At 45.1% G+C, this 20,857-nt stretch overlaps 1 protein-coding gene across 1 annotated transcript; it reads left to right on the top strand.

The window, feature by feature from the left end:
- The first annotated feature begins 8,287 nt into the window (after window positions 1–8,287).
- On the top strand, window positions 8,288–19,220 carry CHOp24 (transmembrane p24 trafficking protein CHOp24). The gene is made up of 4 exons (XM_050196209.3): window positions 8,288–8,576; window positions 9,393–9,585; window positions 12,010–12,117; window positions 18,909–19,220. The coding sequence occupies exons 1-4, from the start codon at window positions 8,391–8,393 to the stop codon at window positions 19,031–19,033; spliced, it is 612 nt and encodes a 203-aa protein (XP_050052166.1). The 5' UTR covers window positions 8,288–8,390; the 3' UTR covers window positions 19,034–19,220.
- The last annotated feature ends 1,637 nt before the right edge of the window (window positions 19,221–20,857 follow it).

Below are 20,857 nucleotides of genomic sequence, written 5' to 3'. Positions count from 1 at the left end.
TACGCACGTTTGGGGCGCCGACAGTTCTCGGGAGGACGCGGATTTCCCGATGCGCTGAACAGTGGCCGCGCGAGCCTCGCCGCGTATATACGCTTGAGCGTTGCTTCGTTTTTTTTTTTTTTCGTCTTCGTCGGCAATAATTATTTCCTCGCTTCGAGAATTACGCGCCCGTCTTCTTATCGCGAGAGAAAAACGCATTTGGATCGTCCGAAAAGCTTTGTGCTCGCCTACGTGCACAGGCTTGTGGTGCGTGAGGTTCCAGAAAGTCCGTTCGCAAAATCCCGTTTCGAGACAATGGCGGACGTGCGATAGGCCCTTTGAACCGGTATTTTGGGTAACGTTGGCGCGGTGATAGTGGTGGTATAACGTTGATGACGTTTTCAAGGAGTCGCCGCCCGCGCTATGATCTGACCCGAGACGCGCAAAGGTATACTCAAGAAAAAAACAAAAAAAACTAGAGAAGTTGGGCAGTTTCGGGCTAGAAGCGAAGCATTGAAAGCGATATATAGCGTTGCGCCGGTGCTCCTTAGGCGGCGTTATATAACCCCCGTATTCTCGAGCGACCTTCGACTCACAAGCTGTTACTCCACCCCTCCGAGTTGCGCCTCCCCTGGATTGAAGAAGACGCGACGCTTCTCGAGACTCACTGTGTTGCATCCGCTGATCGTAGTATAGAGGTCAGCGGCCGCGTCATGAACAACGCGCTGACTACGTCTGTCGAAGGGCGGTGCTGTCACGAACGTTTTATCGTTTCCTTTTTTTCTTCGTTTTTGTTGCGACAGTGTTATTTTATTGTATTTAACTTTTGCTATCGCGGCTAGTGCTAGGCCCCGCCCCGTTCTAAGGGGCGAAGCCACACCAACGTCACATAACGTCATCGAGTCGACCACGATGTGATGATTTTTGCCTGCATTCGATTTGACGGCAGTGCCACGTGCCTCATCCGGGAACGCCATGACGCCGTTCTGCATCTTGGGAGCCTTCGCCACTGGTGTATACAAATCGCTGGCATCATGGAGGAACGAGAGGGAGGAGGCGTACATACAGCCGAACCTAACTGTAAGAGAGGCCGTGAATTTGCATTTACGGCCTCCCTCTGACGTCTCCCTGACGTAACGGCATTTAATTATGCACTTACATCAGAACCTATACTTTATTACCATTGCATTTCGATCGGCAACCACCCTGGTAACGAGATCATGAATAGAAAAAAAAGGGGGGGGGTGGGTGGAGAAAAGGTCACTTGGGAGCTTAACAATGATTAGCGGACCATGCAGGGAATACGACAAGTGTTGTAAAAAAAAAAAAGCAAAGTATTAAACACTACGTATAATTGATGTCTGACTAAACACACTCATGTTAACGCCTTTTATTTTGCTGTATAGGATAGCTGCATAATTTTTCGCGATGTCTGATCATATACGACGCCGAGGCACAGTGGCTGTGTGGTAAACATTGGTATCACATCCACGCATGCGCGTTGCAGCGAGTTGCCAAATGATAATGATTGGATGCGGTTAATGAATTATTACGTTTCCTATAGGCGGGTGGTGTGACGCATTGAATACAAGCTTTCGTGCCGTCGTCCTTTCTTCACGTCCCGTTAGCGCTCTCTTTTTTGATACGAGGGTATCTTCAGCAGCTAGTGAGTTGCACGCCGGTCGTCTGCGTTCATCGCGACAGAGAGAGATGGACACACACACAAAAAAGAGAGGAAAGGCAAGGAGGTTAACCAGAAGAGCGTCCAGTTTGCTAACCTACACTGGGGGTGAGGGAAAGGGGGAATAGAAAGAAGAAAAGAGGAAGGAAGTGAAGACTGGGTGCAGTGAAGCACCGCAACACCAAAGTGGAGTTCCATAGCTAGTGATCTGCGTTGATCACATCTGTGAAGACCAAAGGGCCAGTGGTCGTTGCGCAGAACCTTCTATAAACACATTGTGAGCTGCTGCTCGAAGAATAATCGTACGTCGCCATTTACTTTCACTTTTATATTTGTCGGTGCTTTCTCGGGTTTTGAAGCGTGCTTTGCCGCATCGCCGCCACGTGGTTAGGTGAAGCTAACTTAAAGTGATACCGAGGACCGCGGTGATACTTGTGACGAAAGCGTTACCGGGGTCCAATCAATACTTTTCTGGTGCTACGTTGGAAATAATATCTGTCTGGGAGCAAACTTCAAATCTCCAACGTGACATCGCTCGCGTAAAAGCGTGGTAAAGCTGCCGCTGCGCGCGCGCGTGGCTTGCTGCTAGACTTTTCGTCAAAGCTGGCTTTCCCCCACAACATAAAGGTTTGACCGGAGAAGCCCGCTTTGCTCAATCTCTTTGTTTTAGTAGCGATTTATTAGCGTTTATTTATCCTTACGTGTACGAAACATTGATAAGTAATGAGGCTTCTCTCTCCTGTATGTGTACCCGAGAAACTCAACCGTAAGCACGCTGATAGTATACGCGGTGATCATCTTTAAGCTTTATAGAGAATTAAAAAAAAAATAGCCTGTGGCAGATAGCATGGTTGTTGTCCTTGAGCTGAATTATTCGAAGAGGCAGACACTACTAACACGAGAAATCGAAACACATGTTCAACGTACTAGCACTAATTCACTAATTAGTTTTTTAGAGCGCAGCTCTTTGGCGTCCGTTCCTGGGTTTCGCGTCGTCGTCGGCGTTGTCGTCGGCCTCGTAACCAGCTCCGCCCCCCTTTCATCCCCCCAGCGCTAGCAGCGACCGACTGATACCGCTGGATGCCGCTGACGCCGCTAGAGAGTCAAGATAACGTGACTGCATAGAACACCGTCGCCGCCATGCAGAAAGAGGAGGAAAGGGTCCCCCCCCCCCTGTTCTTGTGTGGCGGATAGGGTGCTCTTCAGTTGCCGACGCGCCGGTTATTTCACGTAGGCCCCGGCACGTCGACGAATACGTGACCACCTTCCCACGGCTAGACCTGGTTCTTAGCGCTGCGGAAGCGAGGGTATCATATTGTTTGTGTCGGCATCGGCGGCGTTGTCCCTGAAACCAACTCCGCAGCTGGGGTTGACTCACTATCGGCGTCAGCGGCATCAGTCAGTCGCTGCTATCTCTTCCCTCCTCCCTTTATCGTGTTGTCCGCTTGCTGCGCGCGCTTCTGCCCCCATCGTTTGCCGCTGGGTGTACACGCCGCCCCCCTCCCCCCTCTTCCTGCGAGTCTCCGGTTGTCAAAGCGCCGGCTCGAACTTAATTCCTTTCTTCGCTCCTCCTCCAATGCAACCCCTGTGCGGTGGCAATCAGAGAGCCAGATCGGTGGCGGCGGATCTGTATATGTGCACCGCCCGAGCCGAAATTGCCGCTGCCGTTCGCCACTGAGAAATTATCTGCCAGTTCTTTCTGAGCCATGAGCGAGACGACCGATGGAAGTCCTCCGTCTGCTGCTGCTGCTGCTGCTGCTGCTGCTAAACGAGCTGCCAGAGCAGAGGCCCAGCGCCGTCGCCGTCAGAATCCAGAGGTGCGTGCCGCCGAAGCAGAAGCTTACCGTCGCCGCCGTCGAGGTGATCCAGGAGCACGCGTCGCCGAAGCAGAGGCTAAGCGCCGCCGCCGAGAAGACCCTGCCGTTCGCGCCGCCGAAGCGGAGGCTCATCGCCGCCGTCGAGAGCAACCAGCAGTAAGCGAGGCTGAAGCAGAAGCTCATCGCCGCCGCCGAGAAGACCCTGCAGTTCGCGCCGCCGAAGCGGAGGTTCATCGCCGCCGTCGAGAGCAACCAGCAGTAAGCGAGGCTGAAGCAGAAGCTCATCGCCGGTGAAACAGCTTATTTGCTGCGCTCAAATTTCGCATTAGGAAGTAACGTAATCGTCGGTAATTTTTTTATTAGTTGCTTTATGGCACATATATTACAATTTATGAATTGTAGCCGGCGAGCTTGCAAGGCATATTCACTTGGAACGAATTTTGAGGATGGCAGGGGTTCCGACATATACGCCATCAAACTGGTGGTGAAAAGGCACTGTGGTTCTACTATTACTGTTTTTAACAAAACGCCATTTTAAGCATTGAAGCACAAAAGTAACTGGAACGCCCATGTGTTCCATCGCACACGTTGGCAATCAATATCCCGAAACTGGTGCCATCCTGAAAATTCATTCCATATGGATAGGCCTTGAAAACTCACCTGCTACAATTAATAAATTGCAACCTGCCGTAAAGTAATAGTTAAAGAGTAAATTAGTGAGTTCTTTTAATAAGTTTGAGTATGCGTATTGATTGCTAGCGCAAGTAAAGTCCGCCTCTTTGGATATTACAGCTCAAGGATTAGAATTATGCTATATGCCACAGCCGATCTGTAAAAATTCAGCAAAACTTAAAAATGATATCACCTGACCTATAAGGTCGGTCCACCAACTGAAACTGTTGGGCAAATAAACCGATGATAACCATGAAATTGTACTTCTCATTCTTTATATATATATATATATATATATAAATCATTTCTTTAATTCAATTGATAAGTACAATTTCCCCTATGTTGTTATCATTGTTTGTTGGCTTCACATACATACATACATACATACATACATACATACATACATACATACATACATACAGTGAACTTAAGGTTAAGACGAACATTCGGAATGACCGCCATAGCTACCGATCCCGTAGGCTAGTGCTTCTATGCGCCTCGCGCTCATCCAGGGACCTCAGTGGAAGCGTGCGGCGCCCATCGCCCGTGGACACAGGCGTAAACAAGAGGGGGAAACAAAAAGAGACAGTGACGTTTGGCTACGTGAACGCGGGTGGCGCGCAAGCGCCACCCGCGTTCACGTACTACGGGGCATACGTTCTACGTACTATGGGGCATACGTATTATGGGGCATACGTTCACGTGCTATGGGGCATACGAAACTATCGGCCCTCGTGCACCTAGACTCTCCGCACCGCAGATCGTATTCAGGCCTTGCGCGGCCGCGCCATGCGCAGCTGCCACCGGAGTAGAACGCCCCCTTGTACACATTCGCTTACTAACCGAACTAACGCATAGTGTCAGCGCGCACAGGCAAACATGAACACATCACACTAGATGACCGCGGATGCTCACTGTCAAAACGCTGGCGTGAGAAATCGCGGCAGCAGCAGCGAGCGACGTGACCTTCGTGCTGTCAATAGCTTCAACGCAAACTGAGCGGCGAGAACACAGCGCACACAACGCTAAGAGCCTATCGGCCTACCTAGACTGCCCCAAAAGCAGATCGCGTTCGAGATACAGCCCCCGCGACCGCGTCGCCGAAGTTCAACTTTCGAAGTAGGATATTTAGATGCACCTGGTCATGTTGCCAATTATTCTTCTCATATGCAAACTTCTTATAAGAGGTACAAATTTTCATGGTCCCTTCGAGTTGGTCTTAAAGGGAGTCTACTGTGTATGTAGATAGGGTGTGGTTGATCTGCTAACTTTGCTGCCCTGCTGTCTGATTCCTCAAATTTCACAGTTTCGGTCGTAACTTAATTAATGGGAGGCTGCTGCAGACGAGCTGTCGTTGGCTCAGATGCTCTACGAAGTCATGTGTTTTCGGCGATAGACTTCAGTGAAGCGGCCATGTCGTACTTTCGAAACGACTTTATGATGAGTTTGCTCCCGACTTGGTAATCGGTAAACCCGGAGGTATTCGTGAATCAAAGCATGCCTGCGCAGAGTCTTCCCTGTTGGCAACGATAGGACAGCACCGGCAAGTGCCTAGTTATCTGCAGCGGTCCAGGGATGCAATCATGAAGCACCGGGTTCAACACCCTCCACATACGTACGGCACAAGCACCATGGCCATGGTAGACTAGCTAGTGTTAATTTTCGAAACTTTCGAAGCCCCTTGGCGCTAAATTTGACCGATCTTCCACAGACATCAGCAGACGCTATACACAGCAATGAACTGTTGCGCCCGTGACTGAAAAGTAAGGAAACAGACAGATAAGACAAGACAAGACAGCACAAGTGCACATTTCGATAGCCCTTCACGCGGTCAAATAGAGAACGGTGGATTTGAGGTGATACCAAGAATCGAGCCACGGTACTGCAGGTCGTAGGTTCAACAGAGTGCTGTAGACTACCCACGCGCCCAATCGGTGCAAGTGCCCCTCGTTCCGGCACTCGTCAATCTTCGGTGATGAACATTTTAGGGTATACAAACCCTTCCGCCGATGAATAACCTACACTCTAAGAAAAGTTTACACCCCCCTTTGAGTCGTATATCTTGCCACACAACAATAAACGTCATCTGTCTTGTCAGCATTTCCTTTCTTAGTAACGAACGGCATGCGCGTTATCAGCATGACCAGTGGCGTAGCTAGGTCGTCTGGCACCTGGAGCCCATACACTCTTAGGCAAAGTTACACCCTTTGGCTTGCCCCTTCTGCCACACAACAATAATCGTTATCTGCCTTGATGCGTTTCCTTTCTTTAACGCTGCGAGCCCGGAACTTTCCAGTAACGAACGGCACGCGCGTTATCAGAAGGGGCACTCCAAAGGGTGTAAACTGTTCTGTGCTGATAACGCGCGTGCCGTTCGTTACTGGAAAGTTCCGGGCTCGCAGCGTTAAAGAAAGCAAACGCATCAGGCAGATAACGATTATTGTTGTGTGGCAGAAGGGGCAAGCCAAAGGGTGTAACTTTGTCTAAGAGTGTAGGTCTTTATCGTTGTGTGGCAGATATATAGCCCAAAGGGTGTAAACGTTTTTAGAGTGTACACTCTTACATTCTTAAAACGATTGCACCCTTTGGGGTGTATAGTTGTCTCACATAACAATAATCGTCATCTGCCTAGCTTGTGTTTCCTTTCTTGAAAACTCGGCGTTCGCTACTTTTCTGTCGAGAATGCTGCGCCACACTGATAACGCGCACGCCGTTCGTGACTGGGAAGTACCGGGCTCGCAGCGTTAAAGAAAGGAAACGCCGGCAAGACAAATGACGATTATCGTTGTGGGACAAGATAAGCCTCAAAGGGTGTAAATTTTTCTAAGAGTGTACACTCTAAAAACAGTTGCACCCTTTGGGGTGTATATTTGTCCCACAACGATAATCGTCATCTGTCTTGCCCGCGTTTCCTTTCTTTAACGCTGCGAGCCCGGTACTTTCCAGTCACGAACGGCATGCGCGTTATCAGTGTGACGCAGCATTCTCGACAGGAAAGTAGCCAGCGCCGAGTTTTCAAGAAAGGAAACGCAAGCAAGGCAGATGATTATTGTTGTGGGACAAATATACACTCCAAAGGGTGCAAACTGTTTTTAGAGTGTAGACAAAAATACACCCCTTGGGGTGTATATCGCCACAACGACAATCGTCATCTGCCTTGCTTGCGTTTCCTTTCTTGAAAACGCCGCGCCCGCTACTTTCCTGTCAGGAATGCTACGGCATGCTGATAACGCGCATGCCGTTCGTTACTGGGAAGTATCGGTCTCGTCGCGTTAAAGGAAATGCGGACAAGACAGATGACGATTATCGTTGTGTGGCAAAAGGGTGTAATTTTGCTTAGTAGTGTAGCCTGGCGGAAGAAAACGGAGGCGTCAAATAGTGGTATCAAATCTCAAACAGTCAAAGGCCGTGATCTTGACTGCGACGCCATCTTTTGGGTGAAAGCTAAACTAATGTACCTGAAACATGGCCTTCAAGATTGGCGCGCGCAACCAGCGCACACATATACCGGAGGCCATGCCTGAAACTTGACCTTCGCGATTCCGTCGTTGCAATCTCGGAGGCCATACCTGAGACCTGAAATATAGCCTCCGAAGAATCCAGTTGATACTCGCTGGCGGCTTTCCTTTACTGCACCCACCATACGGCTATCATAATAGAGTGGAAGCATCATATTTAATGATACATTACTGGCCGTTTTCTAGAGCTGCTGTGAAGCTTCAAAGGTTGTTTATCAATGCAGATAAGTGCAAGTGTTAAGAAACTCAACATAATGCTACTAAATTATTTGTTTCCGTACTACAGATTCATTGTCGTCTTGCGCTTTTACACGACTGTGCGCGCAGCAATTGGGCAAACGCGAGAAAGAAGGTCTCGTGCATGATCTCGTGTCATGAGATATCTCAGGTTTGAGACACTCGTCATTGGGAGTGATGTCTACACAATAAGATAGGCCCGTACTTTCATTATGTTCTGTAAACATTTTTATAGACTTAATACTTCATAAATTTACTTGCTTTGGTTACAATAACTTGCGAGTTTTTCCGTTTAAACGAGATCTTTTTCAACATTGGCGTACTTTACGTCAAGCTTCAACAACACTGGTCGCCGGTTGCTTACGCATGCGCATTTTGTGCAACAAACGTGGCAGACGGCGTTGTTATGTGTTTCTAGAGCGGTGCGGCGTTGAAAAACTGTGATCCTAACTTTTCAAGTTTCAGGCGCGCTTCAAGAACAAAAAAATGCATCCAGTGTACATAGCGCTAAGGACGGCCGTCTTGGTGTTGTGCATCGCCTACACCCGTGCCCTGTTCATCACTGTAGACGCTCACGCCGAAGAGTGCTTCCACGATGAGGCGAAATCCGGCACCAAGATGGGTCTCACGTTCGAAGTAGCCGAAGGCGGATTCTTAGACATCGACGTGAAGGTAGGCGAAGTGGTTTAATTCGTGGTGCGTTCTGGTTCACTTGACGGGAGTGGTCTGAACGTTTTCGGTGCTGCTGCTTAAAACGCGGCCCCGTCCCCTGTGTCCGCCTCGCGGGTCCAACCGTTGCTAGCCCTCGAAATGTAATGGTGCGTGAAATATGGCTTTTCCTTGCGGGTAGTTGACTCGGCGTCCAGCTCGTTTCGCACTGCGCGTTAGTTGTTCATTATCAGCGTCGACAGATTCGGAGGGTAGTCCACCGAAGCGCAACAGCTGGACGTCCGTCAAGTGGCACGTCAGCGTAACATGGTAAAGGTCGCGTACGAGTAAATGGATTTCCCACCCGCTCTCCGAGCTTACCCGCTCATTTCTCTTCGTAACAATACCACGATGATATGTTCAACGTACTCTATGGCCATGCGGTGAGTGCCGACGAAGGAATTGCGGCGCGTTCGTATTTCGCTGTGTTTATCACGTTTGTTTGGTTGCCATTCTTGCGCGATAATGTCGATAACAAGAAAGCGTAATGGAGACAAGAACGAGAAAATTGAGTCCTTCACAGCGCAACGTCCATGGCGCGGCGATTACTCACTTCACAGCAGGCGAAGGAGAAAGTTACATAATGCATCGGTAATCTCGTCTGCATAACGGCTGTCGCCGCGTATTCTCCGAAAATCATTGAAAAAACCGGGTGCAAGAGCCAATGCTATCTTGTCCTATTGCACTGCATACTTTGTCAAGTACTGTGCCACCAGCTTCGCTCACTGCATTGTGTTGTGTACTCGTTCACATGGCGTTGTTCCTTCACTTGCTTGGCAGATCACCGGGCCCGATGGTAAAGTGGTTTACTCCGGAGAGCGCGAGTCTAGTGGAAAATACACGTTTGCGGCCTACGCCGACGGAGTCTACCGCTACTGCTTCAGCAACGCCATGTCCACGATGACTCCAAAGATCGTCATGTTCTCCATGGACATTGGTGACGCCCCGACCAAAACGCAAGAAGGAGAGGAAGGTGGGTTTACCTTAGAGTCGAATGTAGGGCACTCAGTTCCACATCGAGTTGTAGGTGACGTATAGCACAGTGTGCTTTGACCACATCTATGCATGTGTACTCTAGTACTTTCCATAGTTACTCAAATGTACGAATTCACTTCAAGTTGTCGCAATCACTACTGTAAGACACACTGTAGTATATCGACCCCATTTGATGAGGGCTGTGCATGTCAGGAGCATTTTATTATAGGACACGTCAACAGATGAGAACTGAGGTTCTTGTAGATCATTTGGTCATTGTTGAGGCCTGTTATACTGTCTGAAAAGAGACATTGTTTAGTCTAGCATCCTGATATTAGTAATAGTGAGTTGCAGTAGTTTATATAAAATTGACCATAAATTGTTTTGATTAGTTTCAGTTCATGCAACATATCCACAGAATTATGCATGGTGTTCGCCGATATTCTAGGTGACATTAAGAGTAGGTAATGGAGCTGGGCATGCCATGAAAGGCGTAGGGTGGATAACCAGTGTTATCCACGGGCTTTTTTGTGTAAGTACTGCATAAAAGATACAAAGAAAATGAAAACAAAATAAACTGGCAATACTTTGAGTACATACTTTGGATGATTAGAGTTATATACATATAGATCTTGGCACCCATTTGAAACTTTAAAGAAGACCAGCGGGTAAACCGAACAGCTCATTGAGCATTGTTTCCATAGCCCACAGACGTGCGGGACAGGAAAGCGGGCAGTGTGTGTTCAGTGCATTTGACATTATTGTGACGTCATGACAAATAGCAAAGTTTGCTCTTGTCATGTAGCAATAAGGGCTCGATCACACCAGCGACTGACAGAGGTCACGCAACCGACCGTGTCTGGTGACCAAGGGGCAACTCATGGCGACTGATGGTCACGCCAGTAAGTGCTACCTGCCTATTGCCACGCTGATTTGTCTAGTGATTCATGCCATCTATGTCTGCTTGACATGTAAAATAAGTGCCAGTATATACAGACTGTTTGTGACTGCCGTTGTGCTATTGAAAAATCAAGTAGCAAGCAACTGACCCAAAACAGTCACCTTTTGGCCAAAGTGACCATTTGCGACCAGCTCGGTTGCGCGACCCACATCAGTTGCTGATGCAAATGAGCCCTGAGGCTAGCTATGATGGTGTAGTTTTAAAAAAAAATTAAATAAGCAAGAGTGCTGTGCGCATTCCTTGTGGTTAGGTTCACATGTGCCAGCCACAGCAATCACAGGAACAGAACAGGCCAATGTGGCATTTCACATCCGCTGTCTGGGCAGGAAGTAGGCCATCAGATAAGTGCTATAATAAATTATTTATAACAATAGTAAATTATTACTAGCTATAGCAAATTATTTAGGGTGGTCTGGCTTGCCATTATTTTTTTTAATATTTTAGAGGTACATACACACAGGTAACTACAAATATACGTACTATTCTACGTGCTTTACACTATTTTCCACATAGTCCCCACACCGGTTCAGACATTTTTTTCTATCGCAACACTAAATTTGAGATGCCCGCGACTCACACAGCCTCCCTGAGTGCTTATTGTTATGCAAGTTTTCACAGCCTTTTGGGAACTCACAACACCACCACCTCACACTTCTCAAAGTGAGACACCTTTGCCCATATATGGGCTCCATTTCTCTGTGGATTTTGATGGGCATTCGTCCTTTGCTCTATAGAAAACGAATCACACTTTGTTGCTAGTGCGCTGTAGACTTGTGAAGCACAAACGCCATCTTCAACAACTGACAGCAGAGCTGTGCCACAGAGCTACCGGCAGATAAGGCGGGGCCGGTCCAAGAAAGTTCCACCGCTGGGAATGGAAATGTTGACTTTGCATTTACAGCTGTAATTTGGCTGAAAAAAAAAAAATAGGGGCAAGGACTTTTCGATTTTCTGGGCAAGGACTTTCTGAACCTTCACCTAACAGGAAAAAAATAAAAGACAGCTTAGAATGTCATGTTAGTACTCATAGACTGGAATAACGCTTGTATCAAATGAGTGAGCTGCCCCCATTTCGCCCTAAGGGTGTGAAGGCTTGTGCCACTATAGTGTATAGGCAACATGAAGCAAGCCTCAAGAAAAAGAAAAGTTAGAATTCGAAAATGTAATTGGCTGGTGCATGTATACATTTTCTCTTGGATGGGCATATGCTGCTACATTCTTCACCTTTCACAGACCGTAGCAACTATTAGAGATATACTGACAGAGTTTTGTTCAGGTAGGTAACACACCGCATTTGAGAAGGTGTGTCAAGGTTTCATCGTTTCAGAATGTTCAATGTGGTATCATTGTTGAACTGTTTTTTTGCATGTCCGTTACTCTTTTATATTTTGTAATCTCATTGTTATATTTTGTTTGAGTGGGCTCAGGTGGTGCTGTTTAACAATCTCTTTTTCTGTGCAGTGCATGAAAACAAGCTGGAAGACATGATCAAGGAGCTGTCTACATCTATGACTGCCGTGAAGCACGAGCAGGAGTACATGATGGTCAGGGACCGCATCCACAGATCCAGTGAGTCACAGTTTCTTCCCGACTTGGGCATTAATTCTTGATTGATGACAGTCTTTGCTGGTAGTAGACATTTACATGAAGGATAAGCATGAGATGAGGTGGAGACACCAGCAACTAAATTTTATGGACACGTACAGTCACCAACCTATAATTCAGACATTGATTATCCAGGCAGCGTCGCAACACTGCCGCTGGGCCCATATATTTAATGTATAAATAGGACCAGTATTACTGATGCCTTACATCTTGCTATTTAATAATTTGGACTCAGCCTGCATGATTGCATACTAAGTCGACCACTGATTTGAGCAGAAGAGGCAACATTTTTGTTTGGATGCATCACTGGCACCGTTGCTGGTGATACTGCCAGAGCCTCCTTGAGACTGAAACTAGCTAAGCTTAGTCGATCCATTCTTTGCTTGCCACACCCAAATCATGGGACAAACCAAGTCAGGCTGCTAACCTATGCAAAGGCTGTTTTTTCGTGCGAGCACTGTGAGTTCCATGCACCCAGTGTTTGCTGCTCGTGTTAAATAGACATGGTCCTGGCTGGTTGACCTTTGTCAAGTATCATGAAGCAGCTTCAAATGGCGCCACATCCTCAAATTCTGCACCGACGATTATGTGTCAGAAGTACTGGACAATGACTGTTGCAAAGAAACCAATAATCATTCGGCTATCCGGGCGCAGTTGTCATTTGGCTCAGTGACGAGCATGTCAGGCAACGCGGACTTTCACAATAACGTTGCCGAGCACGATGCATTGCCTTCTCTGGGTCACCACCATCAGTGGATGCTTTGACTGTACTTACATCTATTTGTAGTGATAGCATGAAAATGGTCCAAATACAGAATGATATGGTCATAGACAAACTTATGTGTGCACAGCAACACCTTGACAAGCCTTTCTGGCCACTTGTCGCCGTTTATTTACCAGCCATTCCAATACCTTGGACTCCCAATATTCACCGATTTTTTGGCCAATCTAATATTTTCGAGTCCTAACTATTTGAATTTTTAGGCGGTCCTCAGAATCTAAGTTATTGGTCGGTGACTGTAGACAAATATTGTATATGCAAACAGGGTGACATTAGCATCACTACAAATCGGAACAAAAGAAATGCAGATCCCAGACTCTGTAGGAGTCAACATGCAAAAGCATTTTGGAAGTCGCTGGTTGTCAAGCATCGTTTCAAGAACTGCAAAGTGTTACGAGGCGGGCGAACATGCTTGTGTAAAGCGAGCGATTGTGTCTGCGACGTGAGCGTGTGTGTTATGACAGCAGCAAGGCGACGATGATAGTATCACAGCAATGGCATGACTACTGCTTTGTTCATATTCCGGTGAAGAAAAGTTGTAATGTTGTTCCACACTAGACACAACTTTAGTGTTGTACAATGTATGAGTGCATGTTTAGGCAATCCACTGTTCAGAGGCCAGGCCAAAATGCAAACACCAAATCAGGTGGATGCACAGTGTGAAATGTCAACGCAGTGATGTGACAGGGATTAAGGCCATATAGAATGCTCGTTGAGGTATGAATGATAATGATTGGTGTATGCCACATACAGGGTGTCCCAGCTAACTTTAGCCAGAGTTTAAAGATATGTGAATGCCACGTAGCTGGACAGAACCAAGGTAATGCTGTTTGCCGTTGCATGGAAATACTCAAATTATCTTTTTCATTGTGCCTAATTATATAAATAGTCTTAATTAGTTAATCAACTTCTCAAATATTACAATTAGGTGAAAAGTGTCAATGAGAAAATTGTAGAGTGACACGAAAAATCATCAGCCCTTCCACTCTGTGATGAAGGATGAGCAGCGAAGCTGTGGTGTTTTACATCAATGGACGCATATATGTATATTATTATTATTATTATTATTATTATTATTATTATTGAAGGACACAGACAATGAATACATCTTTTGACTGTGGAGTGATTTATTCTTATTCTTTTATGAAGTAGTGCCGTGTGCAAGTACCGCTGCATGGCAGACGGGAATTCCACAATATTTACAACTTCACTGCGAACTACGTAATTATGAAAAGTATATGAAACTCAGCTTAATGTTAGTCAACTGAGCAGCTAATTCTCATGTAGTTTGTTTCGGGATAGTTTCAATGTGACGAGAGTTAAAGCCATATTTTGTAACCATACTCCCTCCGTGGACGGCCATGTATTGACAGCAGACGGGAATTCTGTAGCGTTTACAACTTCACTGTGAATTAATTATGACAAGTAAATGAAGCTCGGCATAATGATAGAGCCGTCTTAGCGGTCGTTTTCAGTATGATTTTTTTCAAGATACCTACATTTGATTGCGAGCTACAGAGCGTTCGCGAGAAACTGGAGACGAAAACACAGGCGGCATCTGACGCGGGCGTCGGAGGAGAAGGCTTGAGTTTCGTGTCAGCACACAGATATGATCCTGGGGAAGTAGCCCTTAGCAGCTTTGCTGTAAAACTCCCGATACAGCATGAAAGAAGCCCACATACACACGCAAAATTGCAGCGTGAGTGGTCGCTCGAGGCACTTTGCTGCATTCGCGGGCTTCTTCCAGCTCAGAAAAACACTTTTATGCAGCACATATTGAGCAACAGAAAGCTGTATCGAGAGTTTTTCATGTTGCTCTACTATTTTCTCATTGACACTTTTCATCTAATTATAATATTTGAGAAGTGGAATAATTAATTAAAACTAATTGTCTAATTAGGTAGAATGAAAAAAATAATTTGGGCATCTCCAAGCGACAGCATGCAACATTACCTGGGTTCTGTCCAGCTACATGGTATTCTCATATTTTTAAACTCTAGCTAAAGTTAGCTGGGACGCGCTGTATGTCTAAATGTATCAAATAAGCTTTCTGTAGCTGTTGTGTCCTTGTGGTACAAACCACTCATGGAGTATTGGCCAAGTATAGGCACATACCCAGTGGTATTTACCTAGCCACCCAGCAAATGGGGTAGCCCATATATGAGAAATTGAAGAAAAATCAAAGAAGCCTTTAAATATCATGCACTACTCTAAAAGATCTGTGCGCTTTATATGCACCCATAAGCCGACATTATACGTCCAGGTTTTATGTCACCATATAATGTGTGATTATGCAGAGCAGAGAAACCACTCACAGTTGCTACTTTATTGGTCACCATTTCGTGCTGTATAAGACGGAGCATTTGGTGGAACAGGCCAGAATGGTGTTACCCAACTATAATAGAAATTGAATGAGGGATTAATTATCATGATCTGCTTCATTAATAGGTCTATTGTGCCTTGTGGATAACCATAACTCAACATTATATGCACAGGCTTTATGTTGGGATATAATGTGTCATTATGCAGAAAAACGTTGCGCTCACTCGCGCTACGTGCTCTTTTATAATTTGGCCATACTACCTGGCTAGCTGTACGAAGAAAGTCTAGGCTCGCGCCTAATAACGCTTTAGGTTAACTCGCTCAACTTTCTGTGTTTCTGTAGCGTTCACTGGACCTGTGCATATTAAGAACTATGTGCGATGAGTAACATTAAAAGGGAGACCTGCTGTGCTGGCTTAGGGGTTATGATATTCTGCTGCCGAGCAGAATATCAAGTTCAAGACTTGGGTTCGCATTGAGGCTGCTGTCCGCATTGATGATCATAGTCGAGGGTTCAAGTCTTGGCTGTGGCGGCTACATTTTGATGGGGCAGAATGCAAAAAATTCCTGTGGACCCTGCTATGGGTGCAAATTAAAGAACTCTGAGTGGTTGAAATTGTTCCGGAGCTCCCCTATTGGTGGCATCTATTATAGCACGTAAGTTGTTTTGGAACGTTGAATCCTGTGATTTAATTTCAACTTCAGAGGAGAACAGTAACTGCAGCCAAGTAACCTGCCCTCACTGTGCTGAAAGTAAGTGCTTGGGCTTATCGTACAGGGAAGCCCCGGATAATTCAAACTACTTGGTTTGTCCTTGCAGATTCGTACATGTATTTAGATAGCGAGAAACTTTGTGAATACAAACAAATAAAAATACGCACTGGGTATTTAAACAAAATGTTTTGCTTCCACGTACTGCTTTTTGGACAAGCCTTAGCCAAAGGCCAAGGTTTGATGAGTTGCGAGCCAGCGTAACGTCATGTAATGTGCATTTTAGCATTGTGGTGATATAGTACTTATATATGTTAAGTCCACAATGTATCAACTGCCTGTCTGGAACCATGGTAGACATGCCATCAGATCAAAGTTCTAGCATCCTGTTATTGAAAACTGCACATAAACTTAGTGAACTTGGCGAAGTGAATTAAAGAGTGTTCATCAATGCCAATCCATTTACCATTGCTAAATGCTGTGGTGCCATCTAATAGGTAGAAATCAATACGTTTTGGCTTTGCTAATACTTCGCTCTCAGTGCGAGATGAGGCTAAGCGATGGCTGACTTTAACAATCATTTCTTGCTGTTATGATTTAGAGCAAGTAGTAATGGCGAATTCAGATCAAGCTTGGTGACCTGGGTGCAGCCGTGTTGTTAAGCAGTTGCAATAACTGGCTGCTACCGATGCAGAAAACTTGCAGTTATCACAATCTGTGGGTTACCATATGATATTGAATACAATTTTTGATAGAATAATTACTTTTTAGCTTATCAGTTTCTCAGCAAGCACTCGAGGGTGACCAAGGCACTGCTGCTCAGTTGTTGGTGTGTGTCTGTTTTTGTAATTGCCTGTTGCAACTTAGTGCTGTTGTTGCAGAGCTTTTCATGTGGTTCTGATGTAGCTTAGTCAGTGTTAGGATACTTTTGTCTCGTTTTTATTTCTTTCGATATAAATAGCTGTCAACCCAGAAATTAAGCTTTGGAGTCTCCATTTCTCGAGAGGGTAACAGATGGTATGTTACGTTTTAATGTGAATCGTTTAAAACTCGTTTCAAGTGCAGTGCCGCACAGTCTCAGAATTGAAAAAGGAGTCTATTCATTCACATCACTGAAAGCTGATGTGGCGGCCTCATGGTACCAGACACCAGTGATGTGTACACTCAAACACTATGACCATGGAAAAGCCGAGTCCATGCAGCGCTTGCCGGGATAGTAGGGAGAGTGAGTTCCCCTGTGTTTCCAAGAGGAGTTCACAATTGGGCCAATCTGGCCACTTTCAGTGACACTGCCATTGTATGGCCTGCAGCCACCCCACTGCGTTGACTGGCATGCTCTTTGGTTGTGATACCATGGGACTTCCGCTTCTGGGGGCATGAGTAGTTTTCTTTTTCGCATCTGAAGTTGCACATGCATACTGAACAGGTTGCATAAAAGGTGCTGTTATTATTTATAACACTCTCGAGAAATTGCTGCTCCGTACCGTAATTATGGAGTTGACAGCTACATAAAAATTTTGAAAAATGTGGGGCACAAGCTTTTGTTGTGAATACTTCTTAATAAGGAGCTTTGTGGATTTGTGCAGAAATGTTTAAAAAATATATTTCATCTCAAAATATATAGGTTTACTTGATTCAATAACTTGCATTGTGCCATGCTTCAGTGTCAGAAAGGTGAAATTATAACTTTTAGTATATGACTTCTTCACTTACATTTTGTAAGAATTTCTCTTTGTGTAGTGTTGGAACTGATAGTACTAAGCATAGGCACAGCTGGTTAAGTAAAGCCAAAATAATGTGGGCACTTCTGTTTTGTTGGTGAATGCATGCACATTCACTAAAATAACCAAAGCGTTTGTGTACGAATCGAGTACGAATTGAATAGTCCAAGAAATAATTCATGTCAAATATAGAATAATTTTCTAATAACGAACAGCCATTTTCATCATTAATATAAAGCAGTGTTCACATGCTAGTATAGTATTCAGTGTTATCAAATTTCTGTTATCCCGCATTATGATGCATCATTTCCTAAATGTATAAATAGAGCATTAGCAACAAATACGCAGTTTCTTCGTATACTGGGGACCGTTCGCAGAGTGCGACTGATCATGGTTTAGCACGAAAAGCCTGGCTTCCTGAGCAACATAGTGCAACACATAACATTAAGAAAGCTTAATTGTGCATACCTGCATCGTGACATTGGAAAGAAAAGTGCATTCTGCATTTCTATAATTAGTTTACTGCATAACCAGAATTAGGCGGGCAGGTTTTCTTACAATATGTTGCCATTATGTGCTAAATTATCCCTGAAATCACTTGTTAAAATTTGCAACAAATGGTTATATTTCAAAGCACCACAGCTGTTCACAACTAATAACTCAATATTGTTGCTGTTGTACATGAAAAAAGCAACACTGAGGTTTGAGAATTTGTGCAATGTAATGTGCTGGAATAGTTTTGATCCCCTATGTACCGCAAGTGGTTTTCTACCGTGCACAAAATCTTGGGTTTGATTTCCGACTTCAGTGGCGGTATTTTAACAAGGGAGCAATGCAAAAACACCTGTGCACTTATATTTTGAGTGCATCATAAAGAACCTCAAGTGGTGAAAATTAAACTGTAGCCCTCCTTTACAGTCCTCACAGCATCCCCCATAACCCACGTATAGTTTCAGTACTTTAGGTCCCACAATATAATCTAATTTTGATTCTTCAAGGTTTCTCAACATGGCCAAGGCTAATTACATTCGATCATGCATTTTGCCCTCATCGTAACGAAGCCTCCGTGGCTGGCTGCCAAACCTGTGAGCGAACGCTCACAGGTTTGGAGGAGCACTCAGCAGGTCATGTAGTCATCTTGACTCTTTTCCTTTTTTTTTTTTTATTGTGCAGTACATTCAGTGCCCATTTCAAACCTCTTACCTCCTTGTTTTTTCCAGTCAACGACAGCACCAACTCGAGGGTTGTGATGTGGGCCTTCTTTGAAGCCATCGTGCTCATTGCCATGACATTGGGCCAGGTCTACTACCTGAAGAGGTTCTTTGAAGTTCGAAGAGTTGTGTGATTGGAATCGACAAAAGGGTGGCATGCGTGGTGTTCGCTCGCAGGAGTTGGGGAAGGGGAGTGCAAGACTTAATCACGTGACTTCTGCATTGCCTGTGAAATTGAGTTCAGTGTGATCTTTTCGTTTTTCTTTCCCCATTATAGTGCCTCTTTTCTTTCTCTTAAATTCTTGCGACTTTAGTTTCTGCCACATATTTTACTTTACTTCTGGTTCCTGTTTAGAATGAAGCCAGGTTTTTTTCTTCAGCACATAAGTCGTACACTGATCTGGACACTCAGTGGTTTGATTAAAACCAATTGTTTCTTTTTGGAAATCTGTGCACTTCTTTGAAGCATGGTTGGAGCACTGTGCTTTATTTTTCGTGATGCATCCTAGCCTTATATTTTCAATCTTTCATATGCATAATGTAAAGCCATAACCTTCATAGACTGTAAAGGTGATAACAGCTCATTAAACCTAAAATAACACTGAGGAAAGCTTACTCGATTAAGGATCAACAGTCTTTCACCGCTTCATAGCATTGTTGTAGTATTCTGTACTGCTGCTTCGGTAAAAAATTCAACTTTGTGACGCCTACCCGATCTTTGCTTGAAGCAATGGCGCTGCTAAACTTGAAAACTGACACCACTCGGTCGTGGAATGCCTTCTATATTCATTCAGCTGGAGAAGAAGGGGAAAGTTTTGTTTTAGCAGCAATAATATGTGTCTGTAACATTTCTTCCTTCGCTATGAGCACTTACACTTGCACTTCCAGTGTCAAGTGCTCTTACCTCTGTTTGTGGCATGATACATACATCGTCATATTAGTGTGAACAGATTAATGCGTTTCAAGATTTCCCAACTTCTACAGATGAGGTTCGTAACTTACGTTAAACCCAGATTCATTTGTGTCGAATGTAATGATGCTACGGTAATTGAGGTTCTCATATTTCTGCATGAAGATGATTCGAGTGTTTTCAAATTCTCATTATTAAAATTTTAAAAATAGTTCCATGGGATTTATGTTTAATATGTACAGCTTGTGTGCACCTAGAGCTCAATGGCAGTGGTATGGATGTTGCATACATAACATAAAGCTACCCGCAGCACACTCAAGCAGGCAAGAACACGCAGTATAAAGCCATTGTGCCGTCCACAACACTTGTAGTTTGTGGCTGTCCAGAAGGTGCCCATTTCTTCTTGTTGAACAGTATACCAAACAGCAGTAAGTTCATATGTCGACCAACCAGTGCGGTTGTATGGTTTAGTGAGTTAACTGCATTTGTGAATAGTCAGCACCATGAGTCACGGGCCACATGTCATATGCAGCAACTGTAGAAACTTGAAAAATCATACCCATCATTGCCAAGATATGCCTCTCCAACGTGCTGCACTTGGTTCCAGTTTCTGCAGTATGCTTTAGTGTGTTGTGCGAGCAGCAAGCTAGGCAAGGCTTGCATCTGTGATGTTCAGTCTCATTGAGCAAGTGCATGCAGCAAACATCGGCACCATTGTGCAGCTTTGCTGTATGCCGGACTGAGTGGAAGCTACTGCGATGTCAGTGAAGGGGCTTACCGAGCCTTTTGTGTTGCACTGCTGCTACTTTCTGGATGCTACTGTATGCTCAAGAATAACATTCAGCGCTCTTGGCTGGCTTTGTTACTTGCTGTTTTGTGTACTGCTAATAGAAAACTGAAGTTGTCCAACTTGGGTGATGTGGTTTACAGGGATTGAAACAGATCTCTATGGTAGAAACTATTGCAAACATATGAGAGCAGTCATTGTTGTTGAGTTTTTAGCTTTACTGCGTGCAATTCATGGCCCTTTAGTTACACCAGGAGGCAT

This window comes from Dermacentor andersoni, chromosome 3 (assembly GCF_023375885.2).
Source record: "Dermacentor andersoni chromosome 3, qqDerAnde1_hic_scaffold, whole genome shotgun sequence".
NCBI classification, from domain to species: domain Eukaryota; kingdom Metazoa; phylum Arthropoda; class Arachnida; order Ixodida; family Ixodidae; genus Dermacentor; species Dermacentor andersoni.
The sequence above is the reverse complement of the archived record's forward strand: the minus strand, read 5'-3'. Positions and strand labels throughout refer to the sequence as shown.

Excerpts from the sequence above, each read along its gene's own strand:
- CHOp24 (XM_050196209.3), top strand. The coding sequence starts at position 8,391 with ATGCATCCAGTGTACATAGCGCTAAGGACGGCCGTCTTGGTGTTGTGC. Across the intron at positions 9,586-12,009 it reads AACGCAAGAAGGAGAGGAAG|TGCATGAAAACAAGCTGGAA; the intron begins GTGGGTTTACCT and ends TTTTCTGTGCAG. Across the intron at positions 12,118-18,908 it reads GGACCGCATCCACAGATCCA|TCAACGACAGCACCAACTCG; the intron begins GTGAGTCACAGT and ends TGTTTTTTCCAG.